General features: G+C 40.5%; 1 protein-coding gene across 1 annotated transcript; it reads right to left on the reverse strand.

The window, feature by feature from the left end:
* Nucleotides 1-10817: 10817 nt before the first annotated feature.
* LOC123597931 (protein RoBo-1-like) lies at nucleotides 10818-15573 on the reverse strand. Its single transcript, XM_045477536.1, has 3 exons — nucleotides 15424-15573; nucleotides 12918-13049; nucleotides 10818-11126 (listed from the first exon to the last, which is right to left on the reverse strand). Exons 1-3 carry the CDS (start codon nucleotides 15515-15517, stop codon nucleotides 10993-10995), a joined length of 360 nt encoding a protein of 119 aa, XP_045333492.1. The 5' UTR covers nucleotides 15518-15573; the 3' UTR covers nucleotides 10818-10992.
* Between the last annotated feature and the right edge of the window lie 6329 nt (nucleotides 15574-21902).

Below are 21902 nucleotides of genomic sequence, written 5' to 3' on the forward strand. Positions count from 1 at the left end.
TATAATAATGTTTTCAGGAGATTTCAGTGAGTCATCACTTACATACAATACCCAGTGCTCATGAAAATATTAAGTGTTTTCTAATAACCATCACCCATTCAGCCACTCTGCCACCCACCTCCCTCCATCAACCCTCAGTTTCTTCTCTATGGTTAAGAGTCTCCTGTGGTTTATTTCCCTCTTTTATCTCTTTTTCCCCTCCCCATATGTTTATCTATTTCTTAAATTCCGTATATGAATGAAATCATATGGTATTTGTCTTTGATAATGATCGTTACAAATGGAAGGGTTTCATTCTTTTTGATGACTGAATACTAATAGATATAGATAGATATAGATATAGATAGATATATCACATCTTCTTGATGTGTATCATATCTTGATCATCAGTCAATGGACATTTGGACTCTCTCCATGACTGGCTATTGTTGATAATTCTGCTATAAATATTGGGGTGCATGTATCCCTTCAAATCTTTATTTTTCTATCCTTTAGGTAAATACCTAACAGCCTAACAGTGCAATTGCTGGATTGTATGGTAGTTCTTTTTTACTTTTTCAAGGAACTTGCATCATGTTCTCCAGAGTGGCTGCATCAGTCTGCAATCTCATCAGCAATGCAAGAGGGTTCCCTTTGTCCTCATCCTTTCCAACATCTATGCTTTCTTCTGTTGTTAATTTTAGCGATTCTGGCAGGCGTGACGTGCCACCTCATTGTGGTTTTGATTTGTATTTTCCTGGTGATGAGTGAGGTAGAGCATCTTTTCCTGTGTCTATTGCCATCTGGATGTCTTCTTTGAAAAAGTTTCTATTCATGTCTTCTGCCCATTTCTCAACTGAGTTGTTGGTTTTTGGGTGTTGAGTTTGATAAATTCTTCATAGATTTTGGATACTAACCCTTATCTGGTCTGCCCTTTTCAGATATCTTCTCCCAGTTCATAGGCTGTCTTTTAGTTTTCTTAATTTTTTTTTTTTTTTGTGAATTCTTAAATCTCTGTCTCACATTTAGGTCTTTCATCCATTTTGAATTTATTTTTGTGTATGTATGGTGTAATAAAGTTGTCCAGTTTTATGCTTCTGCATATCACCATCCAGTTTTCCCAATGCCATTTGTTGAAGAGACTCTCTTTTTTTTCCATTGGATATTCTTTCCTGCTTTGTCAAAGATGAGTTGACTATATGGGTTCAGCTTTTGGCTTTGTCCAGCAGAGCCAAGGATGGCAGAAAGGATTACTCAAGATTCCATGCAAGTCAAGAGAGGTGAGAGGGAGTCTAAGGGAAGTCTCCCTGAGCTGCTCTCAAGCTCCTGTATTTGTTGAGCATACATTTAGGAAAACAATGAGCAATATGTCAGTGGGCTATGTATCAGTAACAGCGTACAGAAAATGTGCAGAAAAACAAGTTACAACAGGGTAAAATATTCCATGTAATAACATGGCCTAAGGAATTTATGAGTATAGGCAGACCTAACACCTAGATATACATTAACTGGGTAAGTTAAGTGTGTGCCCCCTACATACACATTCACTAGATAAGCGAAGCATGGCCGCTGTTTTCAGCAAGGACAGAAAGCAGTTTCCTGCTTTGCAATGTGCTCCCTATAATCTCCTAACCTAAGACATAGCTATTTGATTTTCCACATGACCATACAGTTGTGAGTCCACCTCTGGGTTTTCTGTTCTGTTCCATTGGTCCAGAATCAGATTGATTCCGTTTCTATTTTTGTGCCAGTACCATACTGTCTTAATTACTATAGCTTTGTAATATATCTAGAAATCCAGATATGTTTTGTCTCCAGTTTTGTTTTGTTTTTTTTCAGTATTGCTTTGGTTTTCCTTTGTGGTTCCATACAAATTTTAGGATTATTTATTCTAGCTCTGTGAAGAATGCTGGTGGTATTTTTATAGGGATTGAATTAAATGTAGATTGCTTTGGGTAGTACAGACATTTTAACAAGGTTTGTTCTTCCAAACCATGAGCATGGAATTCTTTTCCATTTCTTTGTGACCTCTTCAATATGTTTCATAATTTTTCTGTAATTTTCAGAATACAGATCTTTTACCTCTTTGGTTAAGTTTATTCCTACATATCTTATGTTTTTTGGTGCAGTTGTAAATGGGATTGATTCCTTGGTATCTTTTTCTGCTGCTTCATTATTGGTGTATAGAAATGCAACAGATTTCATGTTAATTTTATATCCTATGATTTTGCTAAATTCATATATTCTAGCAATTTGTGGTGGATTCTTTAAGGTTTTCTACACAGTGTATCATGTCATCTGAAAATAGTGAAAGTTTGACTTCTTCCTTGCCAATTTGGATGCCCTTTATTACTTTTGTTGTCTGATTACTGAGCCTAAGACTTCTAATACTATCTTAAATAGTAAGGGTGAGAGTAGATATCCTTGTCTTGTTCCTTACTAGGGAAAAGGCTCCCAGTGTTTCCCCATTGAGTATGATATTAGCTGTGGGTCTTTCCTATATGGCTTTTATGAGGTTGAGGTATGTTCCATCTATCCCTACTTTGTTGAAGGTTTTTATCAAGAATGTATGCTGTATTTTGTCAAATGCATCTATTGATAGGAGCATATGGTTCTTATCCTTTCTTTTATTAATGTGGTGTATCATGTTGATTGATTTGCAAATAATGAATCAGCCCTGCATGAAAGGAATACATCCCATTTGAGCAAAGTGAATAATTCTTTTGATGTACTATTGAATTCTATTTGCCTGTGTTTTATTGAGAATTTTTGCATTCATCTTCATCAGGAATATTGGCCTGTAATTCTCCTTTTTTGTGGTGTCTTTGTCTGGTTTCGGAATCAAGGTAATACTGGCTCCATAGAATGAATTTGGAAGCTTTCCTTCCATTCCTATTTTTGGAACAGTTTGAGAAGAATAGGTGTTAACTCTTCCTTAATTGGTAGAATTCCCTTGGGAAGCCATCTCGCTTCCAGGACTCTTGTTTGTTGGGGGATTTTTGATTATTGATTAAATTTCTTTGCTAGTTATGGATCTCTTCAAATTTTCTATTTCTTCCTTTTTCAGTTTTGGTGGTTTGTGAGTTTCTATGAATTTGTCCATTTCTTCCAGAGTGTCCAGTTTGTTGGCATATAATTTATCTTAGTATTCTTTTGTAATTTTTTATTTCTGTGGTGCGGGTTGTGATATCTCCTCTTTCATTTGTGAGTTTATCTATTTGGGTCCTTTCTCTTTTTCTTTTGAGAAGTCTGGCTAGGGGTTATTCAATTTTGTTTATTCTTTCAAAGGACCAGGTCTTGGTTTCATTCATCTGTTTACTGTTTTTTGTTTGTTTGTTTGTTTCTATATTGTTTATTGCTGCTCTAATCTTTATTATTTCCCTTCTTTTGATGGTTTTAGGGTTTATTTGCTGACCCTTTTCTAGCTCTTTTAGATGTCAGGTTAGGTTGTGTATTGGGGACTTTTCTTCTTGAGATAGGCCTTGAGATAGGCAATATACTTTCCTCTTAGTACTGCTTTTGCTGCATTCCCAAAGGTTTGGACTGTCATATTTTCATTTTCATTTGCTTCCATGTATTTTATTTTTCTTCTTTAATTTCCTGGTTAACCTACTCATTATTTAAGTTGGGTGTTCTTTAACCTCCATGTATTTGAGGGGTTTACAAATTTTTCTCTTGTGGTTGACTTTAGGTTTCATAGAGCTGTGATCTGAAAATATGCATGGTTTGATCTCAATCTTTTTGTACTTGAGAGCTGTTTTGTGACCCTGTATGTGATCTATTCTGGAGAATGTTCCATGTACACTCAAAAAGGATGTGTATTCTGCTGTTTCAGGGTGAAATGTTCTGAATATATCCATTGAGTATATCTGGTCTGGTGTGTCATCCAAAGTCATTGTTTCTTTGTTGGTTTTCACTGTAGAAGATCTGTCCATTGATATAAATTGGGTGTTAAAATTCTCTACTATTATATTGTTATCAATGAGGGTTTTTTTCTTATGTTTAATATTAGTTGATTTATATATTTGGGTTATTCCAAGTTGAGGGCATAAATATTTACAATTGGTACATCTACTTGATGGATAGACCCCTTAATTATGATATAATACCCTTCTTCATCTCTTGTTACAGTATTTGTTTAAAAGTGGTTTGTCTGATATAAGTATGACTACTCTGGCTTTCTATTGACATCCTTTAGCATGATAGATGGTTCTCCATTCCCTCACTTTCAATCTGTAGGCGTCTTTAGATCTAAAATGCATCTCTTATAAGGAGAATATAGATGGATTTTTTTTTTTTTTTGATCCATTCTGATACCCTATGTCTTCTGATTGGAACATTTAGTCCATTTACATTTAGAGTGATTATGGAAAGCCATGTGTTTAGTTCCATTATGTTACCTGTAGAGTTGCTGTTTCTGGTGATGTTGTCTGGTCCTTTCTAGTCTTGTTGCTTTGGTCTTCTTTTTTCCTTTTTTTTTTTTTTTTTCATTTTCTTCCTGAGGTAGACCTGTATTGGTATGTACTTCCCTTTTATGAACACTTTTGCTGCATCCCAGGGTTTTTGTACTGTTGTGTTTTCATTTTTGTTTGTTTCCATATACTTTTTAATTTCTTCTTTAATTTCCTGGTTGACCCATTAATTCCTCAGTTGGATATTCTTTAACCTCCATGTTTTGTGGTCTTCCCAATTTTTTTTCTGTGATTGACTTCAAGTTTCAAAATATGCATGGTATGACATTCTGCTTGTACTTGTTGAGTCCTGATTTGTGCCCTAGTATGTGATCTAATCTGGGGAATGCCCCATGTGCCCTTGAAAAATATATGTATTCTGCTGCTTTTGGATTAAATGTTCTGAATATATCTGTTAAGTCCATCTGGTCCAGTGTGTCATTCAAAGTCATTGTTTCCTTATTGATTTTCTATTTAGATGATCTATCCCTTTATGTGTGTGAGGTGTTAAAGTCCCCTTTGTTACTGTATTATTATCAGAGAGGTCCTTTATGTTTGTTATTAACTGTTTTAGATATTTGGGTTCTCTCAAGCTGGGGGCATAATTATTTACTATTTTTAGATCTTCTTGATGGATAGACCCCTTTATTCTGATGTAGCGCCCTTTTTCATCTCTTGTTACAGTTTTTGTCTTAAAATTTGTTTTGTCTGATATAAGTATGGCTACTCTGGCTTTCTTTTGATACCATTTGCATGATAAATATTTTTCAATACCCTCATTTGAATTCAATCTACAGGTATCTTTAGATCTAAAATGAGTCTCTTGTGGGCAGTGTATAGATTGGTCTTATCTTTTTCATACATTCTGACACCCTATGGTGGTTTGTTTATTTGTGCTTTTGTCTTTTGAGGAAGTGAGAGAGAGAACGAGTGGGGAAGGGGCAGAGAGAGAGGAGAGAGCAAATCTTAAGCAGGCTCCACGCCCATCACAGAGGTCATTGTAGGGCTCTATCTTTGACCATGAGACCATGACCTCAGCCAAAATCAAGAGTCAGACACTTAACCAAGTGAGCCACCCAGGTGTCCCAATTCTATGTGTTTTATTGGAGCATTAATCTATTTACATTCATAGTAAGTACTCATAGATACGAATTTAGTGCCATTTTATTACTTGGTTTGACATTATTTCTGAAGATTTTTCTGTTCCTTTCTAGTCTTTGTTGCTTTGGTCTTTCCCACTCAAATATTTCTCTTTATTATTTCCTGAAGGACTGGTTTAGTGGTCATGAACTGCTTTAGTTTTTGGTTGTCTGGGAAACTATCTTTCTTCTATTCTGATGACAGCTTAACCAGATAGATTATTCTTGGCTGCATTTTTTTTTTCCCATTCAGCACATTGAATGTATTATGTCACTCTTTTCTGGACTTCCTAATTCTCATGGCTTGATCTGCTGCTAACCTTATTTGTTTCCCCTTATAAGTTAGGGAGTTCTTTTGTTTTGTAGCATTTAGGATTTTTTTCCTTATCTCTATATTTTACAAGATAACTACAGTATGTCTTGCTGTTTGCCTCCTTTTATTGATTTTGTTGAGAGTTCTCTGTGCCTCTTAGATTTGGATGTCTGTTTCCTTCCCTAGATTAGGGAATATTTCAGCTATCATTTGCTCAAATAAACCTTCTGCCCTCTTTTACCTCTCTTCTTTTCTGGGACTACTATGATACAACTGTTATTATGCCTTATGGAGTTGCTGAGTTCCCTAAGTCTACATTTGTAATCAAATATTTTTCTTTCTCTGTTCTTTTCATCTTCATTCTTTTCCATAATTTTATTTTCTATGTCATTTATGCATTTCTCTGCTTATTCCATACTAGTGGTCATTACAGGTAGTCATTTTAGAATGTCAGTTCTTACATTTTCATTTTGGCCTGAGTAGTTTTTCAATCTTTTATTTCTGCAGTAAGTGACACTCTGGTGTCTTCTATGCTTTTCTCAAGTGCAGCTAGTATCCTTATGATTGTTGTTTTAAATTCTGGGCCAGGTGTATTACTTTAATGTTTTTATTAGACCCCTGGCCATGACCTTTTCTTGTTCTTTCTTTTGGAGTGAATTCCTCTGTCAGCATTTTATCTAGGTCTCTGTCTTCTTCTGTGTGTTAGGAAAGCCTGTTGTGTTTGCTCCTCCTGAGAGTAATTGCTTTATAAAGAAGAGGTCATATAAGTTCCAGGGCCTGGTACTTCAGGAAGTGTCTCTGTTGTATGGTATGTGCACAGTATGTGCTGCTTTGTTTTAGTTGCTCTTTCCCTCAGGTCAGTAATCTGCAGAGTTTCTCCTTCTCTGCAGTGGGAAGTGTTGAACCTTGGCCAGAATGTGTCAAGTTTTAACTAGGTGTGCTTTGGTCTGCTTCTTAAAAGAGATGTGATGCTGTTTTCACAGGAGCTGAAGCTTTGCAGCACTCCGTGGTTAGTACACTTTGTGCATACTGGGAGTTTGTGCTTGTTTTCTGGTGTATGGGCCCTCTGCCCTGCTTCTCAGTCACACTAAGAAATGCAGCCCCTGCAGAGCACAGGGGAGCAGAGTTTGATGCCACTGTTGGCATTGTGCTGATTACTGAAGTTAGTTTAATCTGAGGGATGGGGGAAAGAATTGATGTCAGCCCCCTCTCTCATCCCTGGAGAGGGGATTTAATTCTGGTTGCTGTCTGGAAAATCCTCACAGAAGATTGAGCAATCTCCTCTCATGTGTCTTAGGCATCCCTCACATCATTGCCTTCACCCTGTCTGTGTCTGGGCCTCTGGGTAGTGCAGTGCACCTTAGGGTCTCTCCCAGGCAGGCTGTCTGAGTTTTAAAACTCCAAACTTTAGGGACCTGGCATGGTAGGACCTACAGTGGTCCTCTGGGGGAGTGTCTTGCTGTACTGGGACTGATGCATATTTGCCTCAGAATGGCATTTGCACCAAATTGCAGGGACATGGAGTTTGGAGTAAAGTGCAGCAAAGAGTCAGTGTCCAGATTAGCTGCCCTTAACTGGTGTTTCTGTGCCTATGCTGGGAGGTGGGGGAGGAAAATGGTACCCTCCAGGTCTTTTGTCCAAGGAGAGGTAATGCCACTTCTCCCAGATGTGCTCTTATAAGAAGTTGGAACCATCTTTCCCAGTATATGTCAGGTAATCCTCAGATCATGCCACCTGCACTTCTGGAGTTGTCTTTTGCACTCCTCTCCACAGGAGCACTCTCAGGGATCCCCACCAGCCATGCCAAAGACCTCTAAAACCCCAGTCTTAGAACCTTCTGATTGTAAAACTCAGAAAAACCAGCCCCTCTCATTTTCCCAGTCAGTGGTTTTGGGAAAGTGTTTTCCTTGTATGATCCCCTGGGCACTTGTCCCCGGCCCCCTCTCTCTTGTCCCTCTTCATGACCAGGGCTCCTTCCCCTCCACAGCACCCACAATCCATTTCTCCCCAATCCTTATCTCTGCACCTTTTACCTTCTACCTGGCAGTTTTTTCTGTCAGTCTTCAGATCAACTTGTTGGGTATTCAAAATGATTTGATATTTATCTAGCTGTGTTCAAGGAATGAGGCAAGCCTAGGGTCCTTATACTACTCCACAATCTTAACTCCTCTCCCCATTTTCTATCATGAAGCAAAGGATAAGTCTGTTCTTTCAGGAGGCCCTGACCTCACAGGGGCTTCCTCCTGGAATTCAGAGACTTCTCTCTAGCCCCATTTTCTTACCCCTAGAATATGGTGATCGATTGACTGCCTCACTTATAACTGCAGTGCTCTCTTGGAGACATGATAATTGGTTATCTATATTGCTTATTATTCTTAGAGAAAGAAGTACATGGAAATATTAGCAATACTGGGAAATAATTAATTGAAGAATGAAAATAAAATATGGGAAAAAAGAATTGGGAAGATAGTGGGTAGAGATGAGAAGGATCCAGAGAAGAAAAAGAATAATAGGTTGTATCTATTAAGCATATACTGTGTACTGACACTATGCCAACCATTTTCAACTGGAACCATAGCTGAAGAGCATTTCTTGATACATAGAATCATTTACTCTATAACCCTTTGTTATGGGTTGAATTGTGTCCCCCAGCAAAATTCATATGTTGAAGTCCTGACCTCTAGTACCTCAGAATGTTGCTGTATTTGGAGACAGAGATTATTTGGATGAGGTCACTAGGGTGGGCCCTAGTCAGTCAAAGTGGACTAGTACCCTCATAAGAGAAGATTAAGACAGATACTATCTTAGTCTGTCTGAACTGCTATAACAAAATAATACATACATGGTAGCTTATGAACAACAGATATTTATTTCCTACAGTTCTGGAGCCTTGAAGTCCGAGACCAAAGGACCAGATGATTCAATGTCTGGTGAGGATTCTCTTTCAGGTTCATAGACAACCATCTTGCTGTGTCTTCACATAGTAGGAGGGATGAGCGAACTCTCTGGAGCCTCTTTTATAAGGGCACTAATGCTACCTCCTAATACGATTATTTTGATGTTAGAATTCAGATATGAATTTGGGAATATGGTGCACAAACATCCAATCTGTTGCAGACACATACATTGTGAAGACACAATGAAAAGACAGCCAAAGAGAGACGCCTCAGAATAAAACACCCCTGATGGCATCTTGGTTTCAGACTTCTAGCTTCTAGAACTGTGAAAAAATATATTTTTTGGTGTTGTATAAGCCACCATGTTTGTGTTAGTTTGTTATGGCAGCCCAAGCTGACTGTTTCTAGGATATGGTGATCAGTTGAGAGGCACTACAGCACAGAGAATGGGGCACAGTCTACAAATTGACCATTTGGGTTGGAGTTCCCATCCTGTTGCCACTTTTTCTCAATAAATTGTATGTGGTGATAACAGTAACACTGGCCCACTAGAGCTGCTATGACCTCTTCAGGAGTTGAATCAGTACAGAGTTCCCCATTATTACACCGAGAGTTTCCTTATAAAAGGTCTCTTGTGCAAGTTCTATCTTAATATACTGCCTCTCTGGTATTTTGCTGCTGAACCATGCTAGCCTACCATTTCCCAAATGGGGACTTGACTTGCATACACATTTCTTCTTCAAAACTTGCCTCGGTTTACCATATTTATATACCAGCATTGACTCTACCTCCTTTTTCCTCCCTAAGCTTTCTTTAATTATTTGTGCTTAGAATCCCATGCAGTTACATGCAACCCTGTCATTGTTCTCTATGGATTAGCTCCTTATCCCTGAGGGAGGGGCCTGTGTTTATATCACTGTGCTGAGCACACAGTGGGAATGCACATGAAATATGAGGATAGTGAGTCTTGAGCAGATAAACCCTATTCCCTGTGTTCTCAAAAGCCTAGGAAAGAGAAAGTGGAAGTAGGATTCAAGAGCCTGTACCTTACTCCCTGGAGAGAATCCCAAGGAGAAGTCAAGGCCACAATCCATCAATATAGATTTCATGCGCAGACAGCCTTATAGAGTTCTGGGATGCAGCATCATGCAGACAACAGATTGCTTCCCAGAGGTAATCACTACATGTGGGGCTTTTTTTTTTTTTAAGTTTATTCATTTTGAGAGAAAGAGAACATGAGCTGGAGAGGGGCAGAGAGAGAGAGGGAGAGAGAAAGAATTCCAAGCAGGTTTTGCTCTGACAGTGTGGAGCCCAACATGGGACTCCATCTCACAAACCATGAGCCAAAATCAAGAGCCAGACTTTTAACCGACTGAGCCACCAAGATGTATGTGGGGCATTCTTTTCTTTTATGTAACTTACTGCACCCTGTAGGAAACTGAATTTGGAGAATCAAGAGATACATCTGAGCAGGCTACCAGGTCTCTCAGTTGTGTTCAGCACCACAAAGACATCATACAGTTTGGATCCTGTAAGGGCTCTTCCTGGCATTACATGAAGTATGGCTGTGACCACCCCTGAATTGTGAGGACACAGCCCTCTGGACTCCTGGTACACAAGCTTACCTCTTCCTTGGAATTTAGAATGAACTTCACAGATCACATCTGTCTGTATCCTTCATCCCAGACACATTCACCCTGAGTACATGTTGTGTTTCCCAGGTAAGAGAGAGTCCATTATACTTGGGATTTTACAAGCTGTGGGAAAGGAACTTTCTGAGCCCGAATTGTTCATTTGAAAGCATTTTCCTTAGCAGTGGACAATTAAGGGTCAACAGTGGAAACTGACAATATTAGGAAAAAGGTGTGTTCTGGAGCAAGTGTGAGGGTATGGTTGAGTGACAAAGATGAGATTATAACAATTCTTAGAAATTCTGTCTCAATTTCCTTACTTGCTACTTGGGGTGAAGAAAGAACCCATTAGAGGAATGAATAAGATTTTTTTAACCTAAAGTACTAACGAATGATTACACACATACTTAAGGAAGTATCAACAATTTAATTCTGCATTGTCTTGGGAATGCTGGGGAGGGGAGTCATCTGAGGACTCCAACCTTTTCAGGTTTGTAGGATTATGAGCTTGGTAACACTGGAAACTTCAAAGCAAGACTTGGAACAAGAAGGGATTATTCAAGATTGATGAGGTGATGAACATCAGCGGGGGTCTCCACCACTTTGTTCTACACAGTAGGTACGGATTTTTATGTTATTCAATATACTTATATTCTTCAAGTTGCAGGCAGTTTCAGTAGCACAACCCATGGCAAAAATAAAAAATATAGGGTTATCTGCCAAAAGAAAAATCCATCAGTTAGTCTTTTTTCTCATCTTGTCTCCCCTTTTCAACTACATCCTATCCTATCTGCCTCTCTTGGAGAAGAAAAGGATGCTCAGGATGCCCTAGAATCCCCTTTTGTCTTCTGTGAAAGAAGCAACAACCACAGTTCCATCTCTGTCCAGGGACCAAGCCTATTTCCCTCTGCCTCCAGTATCTCCTCAATTTAAGAGGGATCCCAAAGGGTCCCCACCTGTCTCAGATGCATGGCTGAGACTGGAGCCCCTGTGTCCTGACTAGGGAAGAGATGGCTGGAAGAAAGGAAGAAGGCTGAGATCAGAACTCATGTATTCAGCTAAAAAGTCCCTGTGGTACCATTTTCCTTACTTTTGTTTCTTGGGGGAAAACAGAGGGAAGCAATGCAGATCCCTTTTGAGATAAGGTCCCTTTTCCCCAAGGCTATGAGTTCAATAGTTGTTATCACTGTGGAATCTCATCACTTGTCTGTGCTTTCCTTGACAAGTTGGAGTAGAGAGACTGCCTCACTTTCAGCAGCCCCATTGTTCCCCTGTATCCTTCATGACATCCCATTTTCCTTATTCATCTCCAGTTCACCTATGCAAGGGCCCCTTCATGTGATAGTCCCAGGCCCTATCTCAAAGTCTTCTCAAAAAAAAAGCATAACCTACTTCCATTCTCACCATACTCTTCTCCCACCATTTAATAAGCTCTTAAAATGCCACTAATTTCATGAAACGTTTTACATGATCAGTAAAGAAGTGACAATACCCTTTCTGCATGGTCCAATACTAGGTTAATTTCCCAATTTCTATCTGAATAGTACATGTACTTCTTATTACGTATATATACTTTCCTCCTACTCCGGAAAATGGTAAAACCTTCTGCAGATTTCAGAATCACATAATTCAAAAATTAAGTGCTTAATCATGGAGTTTTGGTAATAGCAATAATGGTAGTGATGATGAAAACCAGAACTGAGGGGCCATCCTCTTCATAGCCAATAGCTCAAGGTCCATTCCAGCAGATCATGATATGACATGTTCCCAAGTCTCAAATTCTGCTATAGGAAGAAGTTGTGTACTCTTCTTCTCCCCTCTCCTGTGCTTTCTTCCCCTCTTCTCTCTTCTCCTGACAGATAGCTCCCTCTAAACCTTGTAGGGATAGCCAGTACTTGATCCTGTATCAGCCTTTGCTGTACATGGTGGTCAGTCTCTAGGATGTCCTGAAATAGTTCCCATCTCCTAGTATTCATATCCTTGTGTAGTCTTCTCCCATGTTGTACCAAAGTTGATCTATGCAACCAAGACGATATGACAGAAGTGAAGAAATGTCACTTCTGAGATTAGATTACTTTAAAACTGCAGTATCTCCTTCCTCCTTCCCTCTCCTCCTCTTCTCCCTCTCTGTGTCATCACTTGTTCTGGGGGAAGCTAGCTGATACATGAGGACATCCAGGCAGCCCAGAGAGAGACCCATGTCAACAGGAACCAAGCCTGACAACCACATGGGTGATCTTCCAAGAGAGGATCTTCTGTCCTGGAGCAGGTCTTCTGTCCAAATGACCACAGGCCCTGCTGATGGCTAGATTACAACTTCATGAGAGACTCAGTCAGAAACACTCAGCTAAGCCACTCCCAGATTCCTGACCCACAGACACAATGAAATAACACATATTAATTATTTTAAACTGCCAAGTTTTGGACTAATGATGTGCAATAGAGAGCTAATACAGCTATACCCTTTGATAAAATGAACACCAAAAACCCTGAGGATATATCCATACCTATGCCAATAACTTCTACACACTTTGTCTCTGTACCAGTGCAGGTAAGAAGAACTGGGTCACAGGAAATGTCATGCACATTGTAGCAGGCAGGACATTTAATTCCATTGGGTTTTGAGGACTTCTGAGGCACTAAATGAAGAAAGAAAATTTTCATTTTAAGGACAGGAAAAAAGGAGCTGAGAGCATTACCACCCACCCAAGATCATGGTTATTCCAGGATTCCTCTACCCAAAATCAAAATGATTTAAAATTAGGATACCATGGAGGGTGCGGGGGGTGGGGGGGAAGTATTAAGTGGGAATATATAGCCAAAAATAATCTTACAGAAATCTGGTTTATCTGCTTCTTTCATGAGATGGCCCTCTCTGCCCTGGCTGAAGAAAAAAATGTTTACATAATAGAAGATAATTTGTGATTTAAAAATTACTATTGAAGAATTATATGGTTTCAGATTTCACATTTAAGACTTTAATATATTTTTAGTTTATTTTTCTGTATGGTATAAAAGAGTGATCCAGTTTCATTCTTTTGCATGCAGCTGTCCAGTTTTCCCAGCACATTTTTTTGAGAGACTGCTTTTTCCCCATTGTAATTTCTTGCCTTCTTTGTCATAGATTAATTGACCACATAAGTGTGGGCTTATTTCTCGGCTGTCTATTCTGTTCCATTGATCTATGTGTCTGGGATTTTTGTTTTGTTTTTTGGGTTTTTTTCTGTTTGTTTGCTTTGTTTTGTTTTTCCAGTACCATACTGTTTTGATCACTGCAGCTATGTAGTGTATCTTGAAATCTGGGATTATGATATTTTCAGCTTTATTTCTTCTCAAGATTGCTTTGGCTACTCAGAGTCTTTTGTGGTACAAATCTTAGTATTATTTGCTCTAGTTCTGTGAAAGATGTTGTGTTTTTATAGGGATTGCATATCTATAGATTGCTTTGGGTAGTATGGACATTTTAACAATATTGGTTTCTTCCAGTCCATGAGCAAACATAGGAAATAATTTCTTTGACATCAGCTATAGAAACATTTTCTATATATGTCTCCTGAGCAAAGGAAACAAAAGCTAAAATAAACTTGGGACCTCACCAAAATTAAAAGCTTTTGCACAACAAAGAAAAGCATCAACAAAATAAACAAGCAACCTACTAATGAGTGAAGATATTTGCATATTATATATCCAATAAGGGGTTTATATTCAAAATATATAAAAAACTTATACAAGTCAATACCAAAAAATCCACAAATAATCCAATTAAAAAATGAGCAGGGGACCTGAATAGACATTTTTCCAGAAAAGATACAGATGACCAACAGACACATAAAAAGATGCTCAACATTGCTAACATCAGGAAAATGCAAATTAAAACCATAATGAGATTTATACCTGTCAGAATGGCTAAAAATAAATAAATAAATAAATAACGAGTATTGGTGAGGATGCAGAGAAAAAGGCATCTTCATGCACTGTTAGTGGGAATCTAAATTGATGCAGCCACTGTGGAAAACAGTATGGAGGCTCCTCAAAAAATTAAAAATGGAATTACCATATGATGTAGTAATTTCATTACTGGATATTTACCCAAAGGAAATAAAAACACTAATTTGAAAAGATATATGCCCCCTTATGCTTACTGTAGCTTTATTTACAATAGTCAAGAAATGGAAGAAACCCAAGTGTCCATGGACTGATGAACGGATAAAGAAAATGTAATACACACACGCACACACACACACATACACACACACATGGGGATATTACTAAGCCATAAAAAATAATGAGATCTTTACATTTGGAAAAATCTGAATGGGTACCTAGAGAGTAAATGCTCAGTGAAATAAGTCAGAGAAAGACAAATGCCATATAATTTCACTCATGTAGGATTTAAGAAACAAAACAAATAAACAAAGGTAAAAGTAGAGACAAACAAGCAAAAAAACAAAAAGACAAATAAAATAAACTAATGGTTGTCAGAAAATAGGTGGGATGGGTGAAATAGGTAACAAGAATTAAGAATACACTTATACTATGAGCACTGAGCGAAGTATAGAATTGTTGAACCATTATATTGTATACCTGAAACTAATATAACACTGTATATTAATGTATACTTCAATTAAAAAATACTGTTAAGGGAGTGAGGAATTAAATAGCCAAGAACAAACTACTTTTCAAGTGGAATGGAAAAGCAAATAATTTAAACCTACAGACTCAGTAAATCCAGGACACATCCCAGCCATCCAGTTGTCATTCAGTCTTCCATGTTAAGGAAGGGCTTGTGCCTTTCCTTCTTGTGGTGGGATTTCGCTCATTGATTTTCACTTGCCAAATGAATGAGTGGGTAAATGAATGGGCAACTCTGTCCAGGTCTTGATCCAAACCAGTAGGAAGCAGCTCAGAAGCAGAGACGGGTCGTAGGAAGGAACTTAGAAGGCAGAGACTTAAGGAAATGGATTGGGATAAAAAATGGGAGGGGAGGGAGAGCAGAGATGTGTTGGCACTCACCTTGGAAGTTCCCTTGGTTACAGAGCTCATCTTGGCAGCATTGGTGATTGTACACAAATGTTTGATTATCCCCCAGTGTTGCTGAGAACATCATTGGGACACAATTGCTTGAAGAACAACCTTTCTCTTCAACATATTGTAGGAGTTCCCCTGCACAGAACCAAACCCCAGAAGGAATTTCCCCTTTGAACCATACAGAGTGATGCCTAAATGGGCTGCCAGTATTGGATTCTTGCCTCAAATCCTTTTGTCTTTAGTCTTTCCCCTTCTTCAAGAGTCCTTCTGCATTGGTCCATGGTATAAACCAATGGAAGGATGGTTTGCAAGCATTTGTTACAATGGGAATGTCATATTTCAGTGGGGCTGATGAAGAACAGTGATTGCCCAGACTTTTTCCCAGAGTCTCCCATCCTGCCACTTCCCACCACCCCATAATGCCAGCCCCATATGGGTAGAATGCTACATTAGGAAGCAGGGTAAAATAGAAGGTGCAGAGGGAAGTGAGAAACTCCATCAAGTTGCTAAAAGCAGCAACCTCCCTCACTCTAAGCACCTTCTCTGTCTCACATGACTAGCAGCATGGGGAGGGGCCTGGCACAGCATACCTTATGTCCTTAATTCTTGCTTGTATCTGTAGCAGCTTTGAGAGGCTTCACAAGTCATCTCCATGTCAGCACTACATGCATTAAGAGAGCAGCTTGTACATTTATAACTCTCTGTGAAATGGATATAAAATTTGTTTAGAAAGTAATTCAGGAATGAAAACTGTCAGGAATCATAGTTTATGCTTCCAATAGCCAAACATATCTGAGAACCAAGATACCATGTTACCCACGATACCCATGTTACCCATGATACCATGTGGGACCTAATGGGCCCACTTGGCCCATAGTCCCTCCCTGATGGCCACATCTTGCCCCTTAGTGCTCAGGCTCAGTCCCTTTCAACTGCCCATTGCTCTAGATGCTTAATCAGGGTTCCCAACCTTGCAGAGCTCATCACTACTCGAGAAACCGGACCTTGTCTCTCCCAAGTTGGTTTATTTTCTGTATTGTCTACCTTACTCTTCCAGTTTTGGGGAGAAAGAGGCCATTTTTTTCATTCTTACCCACAATGCTAGAAACCAAGGCAGCAAGGACACAAGTGGTAAGGAGACTCTTCAGGGCTGAATATGTAGACATGGTAGCCCTGCAAAAGGCTTAAGTGAGAGGAGAAATGTCAGGACCATGGAGCCCAGGTCTCTTGTCTAGCAACCCAAGACCTGGATAGAGTTGCCCATTCATTTATCCACTCCTTCATTTGGCAAGTGAGAATTTGTCAAACCCTGGTTTTATGACAGATATGCCTCTTGTTGGAATGCAAAGATGAAAAAGATGTCTTTGTTATCAAAGGTCCTCCCTTCCCTAGAAAGAATTCACATAGAGGATTTCTTTTTTTGCATGGATGTGGAAGGTATTGGAGCTCTTTCTAAAGCTGAAGTAGGAGGATTTGGCCAAGATGCAGAAGTCACAGATAGCAGCTCTCCATGTGCTAGAAAATTCTGAGCCTGCCATATTCTGAGGCAAATATCCCCTTAACCAAGATCCCTGATTTCTTGATTCCAAAGTCACCTTCCTACAAAGAGCCATATCCAACTATATTTGTTACTTGCCAGGCCCAAGACACCTTGATTCTCTACCAAAATGGCAGAGCCAGGATTTTCAGATCCTGTCATTCTTTCTAACCTTACATCATCAATGCTCCTTTCCAAAAGCCCATTTGAATTTTGCCAATTTAGGAAGGAAATCCAAATTCCCTGCCCCACATTCCACCTACCTTCAAATTTATCCTCCTAGGAGCCTGAGGAAAAGCCTGCAAGATCACTATTTATTTATTTATTTATTTTTCAACGTTTATTTATTTTTGGGACAGAGAGAGACAGAGCATGAACAGGGGAGGGGCAGAGAGAGAGGGAGACACAGAATCGGAAACAGGCTCCAGGCTCTGAGCCATCAGCCCAGAGCCTGACGCGGGGCTCGAACTCACAGACCGTGAGATCGTGACCTGGCTGAAGTCGGACGCTTAACCGACTGCGCCACCCAGGCGCCCCATTTTTTTTTTTCAAGATCACTATTTAAAGACTAGGGAGCGTTTGGAGGTCACCTACCTTTTCCTTCCTGAAAACAGGTTTTCAGGAAATGATAAAACTTAATTTCACACTATGAATTCCAGGTCTCATTTTCTATAAGTAACCATGAGCTACTTTGTCTCAGAGACAAAAACATATAAATGAAGCCTGTCCAAGAATCACCTTCAACTTCAATCCAAGTTTCTCCTGCTCGGCCTTTGTCACAACCTCAAGATGAAAGATTTTAAAATGTTATGTGTTTTTTTCTTTAAAGAGATGAAAAGGGCTATTTTGCAGAGAGCCTGGCTTAGCACAATGACAACAGGTTTTGAAGCAAGGCATTTCCCAGCTCTGTGGCCAAGTGTTGTGTGAACCTGGGCACAAGGTTTCACTATTCAGAGCCTCAGTTTCCTACTCTGCAGGGAAATAGTGATGCCTGCTTTGCAGGGTGGAAGTGAAGGCTTAAGGAGAGTGTGAAATGACCATCACTGTGTAAACACAATGGACTTTGCCTCTGTCCACATCAGAAACGTGTAAACAAAAATGTGCAGGTGTTGTTTGAATTCGAAAGAACAAGAGACAATGGGCCTGTGGACTTGTTTAAATGTACGTATGTCAATGTGGATATGAACGTCTGAGAGCCAAATCATAAGACAAGTGCATTCCATGTTTTTCCCTCTGCCATCTCAACCCACCAGACATCTGACAGATGAACAGACACCCAAAAGCTCCCAGAGGTTTAGACTATGGGTCTGAGAGGTGCAATACAGGGTCCTCTCATGCGTGGATAGGAGGAAACATTGCATCTTTCTTTCCCTATCCTGTAACTGAAATGTAGTTTTTCTTTCCAAAAATGGAGTCCACAAACCACAGAAAAACCACCAACCCTTAGAAATTATTGAGGTTTTCCCATCATGTGACATCTGCAGATATATTCTTTGCCCTCATCAAGTACTTTCAGATTATGTCCTTATCAGTCCCCTGCAAGGGCCTGGTGACTGATGCATTCATAAAGAACCACATCTGTTCTATTCCGTACATTAGAGGAGTTTTCTAAGTGTATTCAATACAATTGTAATTTTATAAGGTTTGATTTTTCTCATGAGAAGGGGTTCATAGGTTCTACCATCCTTCCTGGGTCACATATTATGGGACCCAGTGTTGCCACGCCACTTCTGTAAATAGCAAAAGCACCAACTTCCTCTCAAACAGAACTTTGTATCCATGTCTCCAGGTCCATGAGGGAAGTATGGCCCAAGGCTATACATTTATAGTTCTCAGCCCTTTCTCCTAGTACTACCTGCCCATGAACTCCTGACCAGCTGAGGTGGCTGGAGATACAGGTGGTTTCTGGCAGGGGTATGAGGCCAGGAGGTCAAACATACAGTGTGGACTTGGTCAAGATGTTCTCTAGTTTAATCCAACTATCTGTTGTCATCTAATGACACTAGTCATCCATCCCACCTGACTCACGGCATGCATGGTCTAGGACTTGAAGTGCAGGCTAGGCTCAGGAAATGATGTTCAGATGGAATGAGCCAGGTTTGTCTTCACTGATGGAGAGCTGTGAAGCCATCACTCGTCTACATGGAGTATAGAACATTAACATAGGGGCTGGGACCACCCAACTCTGTGCCAACTTCTTGCTTCTCAGGGCAGGTCCTCAGTAAACCCTTCAGGGCTGCGGTTACTACAGGGAGGCTGCCAGAGTGCCACCCAGAGGACACCATTCCTGGAGGAAAGAGAAATAGTGAGAACACCTAAAACATGGGAGTGTCTGAGGTTATGCCTTTTAGTTATGTCTCCCACCCACCTTCTACCTTCAGAAGTTCCCCCCACAGAACCCCTTGCAGTGACCCCACTCTCTTAGATCAGTTTTGCTTATTCTTGTAACCAGAAACAACATTCTGTACCATGTCTGAAATAAAAACTATGTCATGAGGAATTATCCCCATTCCGTCAGCCCAATTCCTGGTCACAGTTCTGAGAAGAACCTACTCTTTTTTCTCCCTGACATTGCCTGAGGGACAATGGGAAGGGAATAGAGAGGACTGTGGTTAAGCACACACACCTGGGAACCACTCACCGGCTTCTCTGGCTATCCATTCTCCCTCTGTAAAGTAGGGATAAGAACTGATCCCACTTCATAGATTTCTTTTCTGTGAGAGTAACGTGAGTCTACCTATACTCTCTGAGAAAAGCTCCTAACATCAGCACCAACTAGCATCTCTGTGTTCATGTCTTTACTTTGGAAGATAAGGTAGCATTCCTTATGGAGCATTTGCTTCCTAACTAGGTTCCTGGACTGTTCCAGGGATCAAAGACTCCATACCCAGACCAGCTGGATACTGGGCTATAGAGCAGCCTCTCACAAGGCCAGTCAGGAGAGGTGGCAGCCCCTTTCTATAGACATGCAGTGGTCTTGCCCTGTGTCCTGAGACAACTTTAGGCTAGAAGAGAATCTTGGATGAACTCTAAGAAGTCTCTTCTTGGAATGGAGTCCTTCTCTTGTGAGACTTCCTCTGGTCAGAGGAATCTGACACCTGATCCATGAGTCTTCAGTGGGTTGAGTTAAATTGGGGGGAGTGGTATGCCCATCACAGGAAGTACCTAATATGCCAGGAAGCCAGGGTTGAGCCCCATGATGACTGGGTAAAGTGCCAATGTTCATACAGTATTCATAGAGGGAGCCTCTCTTCCCTTATAAGTCTGAGCACTCAAAAAGGGAATGGGCACAGTTACCATGCCTCATTCATAATAGTGGACCCCAATAGGGGGCTGGAAAGGAGTGGAAGAAGGAACAGAGCAATGTGGACCAGCCTAGTCAGAGCAGCTGATCTAGGTTGGGGAGACGCTCTATCTTCTGAGCCAAAATAACATCGTTTTTGTTCAGCCAGGGTCTAGCACCCAGTCCCTGGTCAAGGCTTTGCAATTTGGGTCAGAAATGCCCTGGGCAAGTGGAGACAGAAGCAACAGAAGGATGGGGCTTCTGACAACAGAAGGTACAGGGAGAATGAGTAGGCATTGTTTCAGGAAAAGGAACAGATTTAGGACAAAGCAAACATCCTGTCCATGCTCCTTGTTTCTAGGTATTCTGCGCTACTTGAGAACATTGGATGTAACCAGAAGGCATAGGACATCTCCTCACCTCTCTTGATCCTATTTTAGCGTGTGATGCCTCAGAGGTTTATTTGCTGCAGTGTGTGACCTTCTATGGAGAATTACCCCCTGGACCCAGGCCTACTTTACTCCCTGACTACTGTATTTGGTCAGGCAGTATGGACATGGGGTGGGCACAGAAATGAAGAAAAAAATGCCCACTGCTCTCATGGCAGTAACTTGGCAGGAGCCACAGGGCAAATGACAACTAGGTCAGACCCATTATCCCATACATGGGAGGCCATTGTCATGGTCAAATGAGATGTAAACACAACACTCAGCCGCTGAATGATCTCCTCACTGGTCTGCCCTTCCTCACCTTTACTGCCTTCACTCTCAGTTTTTATTCTCTGGCTTCTCCTTTTCTTGGTTTTTGGGGACCTCCAAGGTGCCATCTGCTATCTTGATTAAAAAAAAAAAAAACTAAAGAATGCATTAAGGGCTCAGAGAGGAGGCCAGCTTTGTGGAGCAGCTGGCACCTACTAAGAGATAAGGTGAAAGTTTCCACACAGTCAACATTCCAGCCAGAGAGTGGAGGACAGAGAGGTCTAGCACTGCCACCTGGGGCCTATTTGACTTTGTACTTACTGGAGTCATCCAGGGTACTTTGTCACTTATGTTTCTTTTGGTGCCAAGAGGACTGTCCTTAGGACCCCTACCTCTGCCTGCTGGCCATGATGTTAGAACGCTCATTTCCTGGCCACACAGCTGGTCATGAGTAGGGTAGGAATGGGAGGCCCAAGTACAGGTGTAACTCATCCCTCACCACTCCCTGAGGAGTACAGTATTGAGAGAGGTCAGAGACCACCTTACTCCCTGGTCTAAAGGCTTCCAGGGCCAATGTGGGCTTTCATCCTCGTTCTGCTGTATGACCCTTGTCTAGTGACTCAAACTCTCCTTCCTCAGTTTCCCCAGTTATAAAATGAGGATAAGATGGGAGTAATCACATGGAGTGGTTGTAAGGTTTTTCATGAGTTAACATATATATAGTGCTTAGAGCAAACAGTGCCTGGCCCAAGGAAGCTCTCACCAAGAATTGCTGCCACTGTTATTTATTATCAACTGTGTGCCTGCATTTCTAGGCAACAGTGAATGGGCACAGACCTTATCTGCAAAGAGGGAACGTAAGAGAGAAAAAGTACAGGGAACAGGTGTAGAGGCCCCCTAGATATGAGGAGAATGCTCACCCAGCCCAAGCATTACACATGGTTGG

The sequence above is a fragment of the Leopardus geoffroyi genome, chromosome A1, assembly GCF_018350155.1.
Source record: "Leopardus geoffroyi isolate Oge1 chromosome A1, O.geoffroyi_Oge1_pat1.0, whole genome shotgun sequence".
Lineage (NCBI taxonomy): Eukaryota > Metazoa > Chordata > Mammalia > Carnivora > Felidae > Leopardus > Leopardus geoffroyi.

Coding starts and splice junctions, on each gene's coding strand:
- LOC123597931 (XM_045477536.1), bottom strand. CDS start 15,517: ATGATGTTCTCAGCAACACTGGGGGATAATCAAACATTTGTGTACAAT. Junction 13,050..15,423: donor TAACCAAGGGAACTTCCAAG/GTGAGTGCCAAC, acceptor TTCTTCATTTAG/TGCCTCAGAAGTCCTCAAAA. Junction 11,127..12,917: donor TGTAGAAGTTATTGGCATAG/GTATGGATATAT, acceptor TTCTTTTGGCAG/ATAACCCTATATTTTTTATT.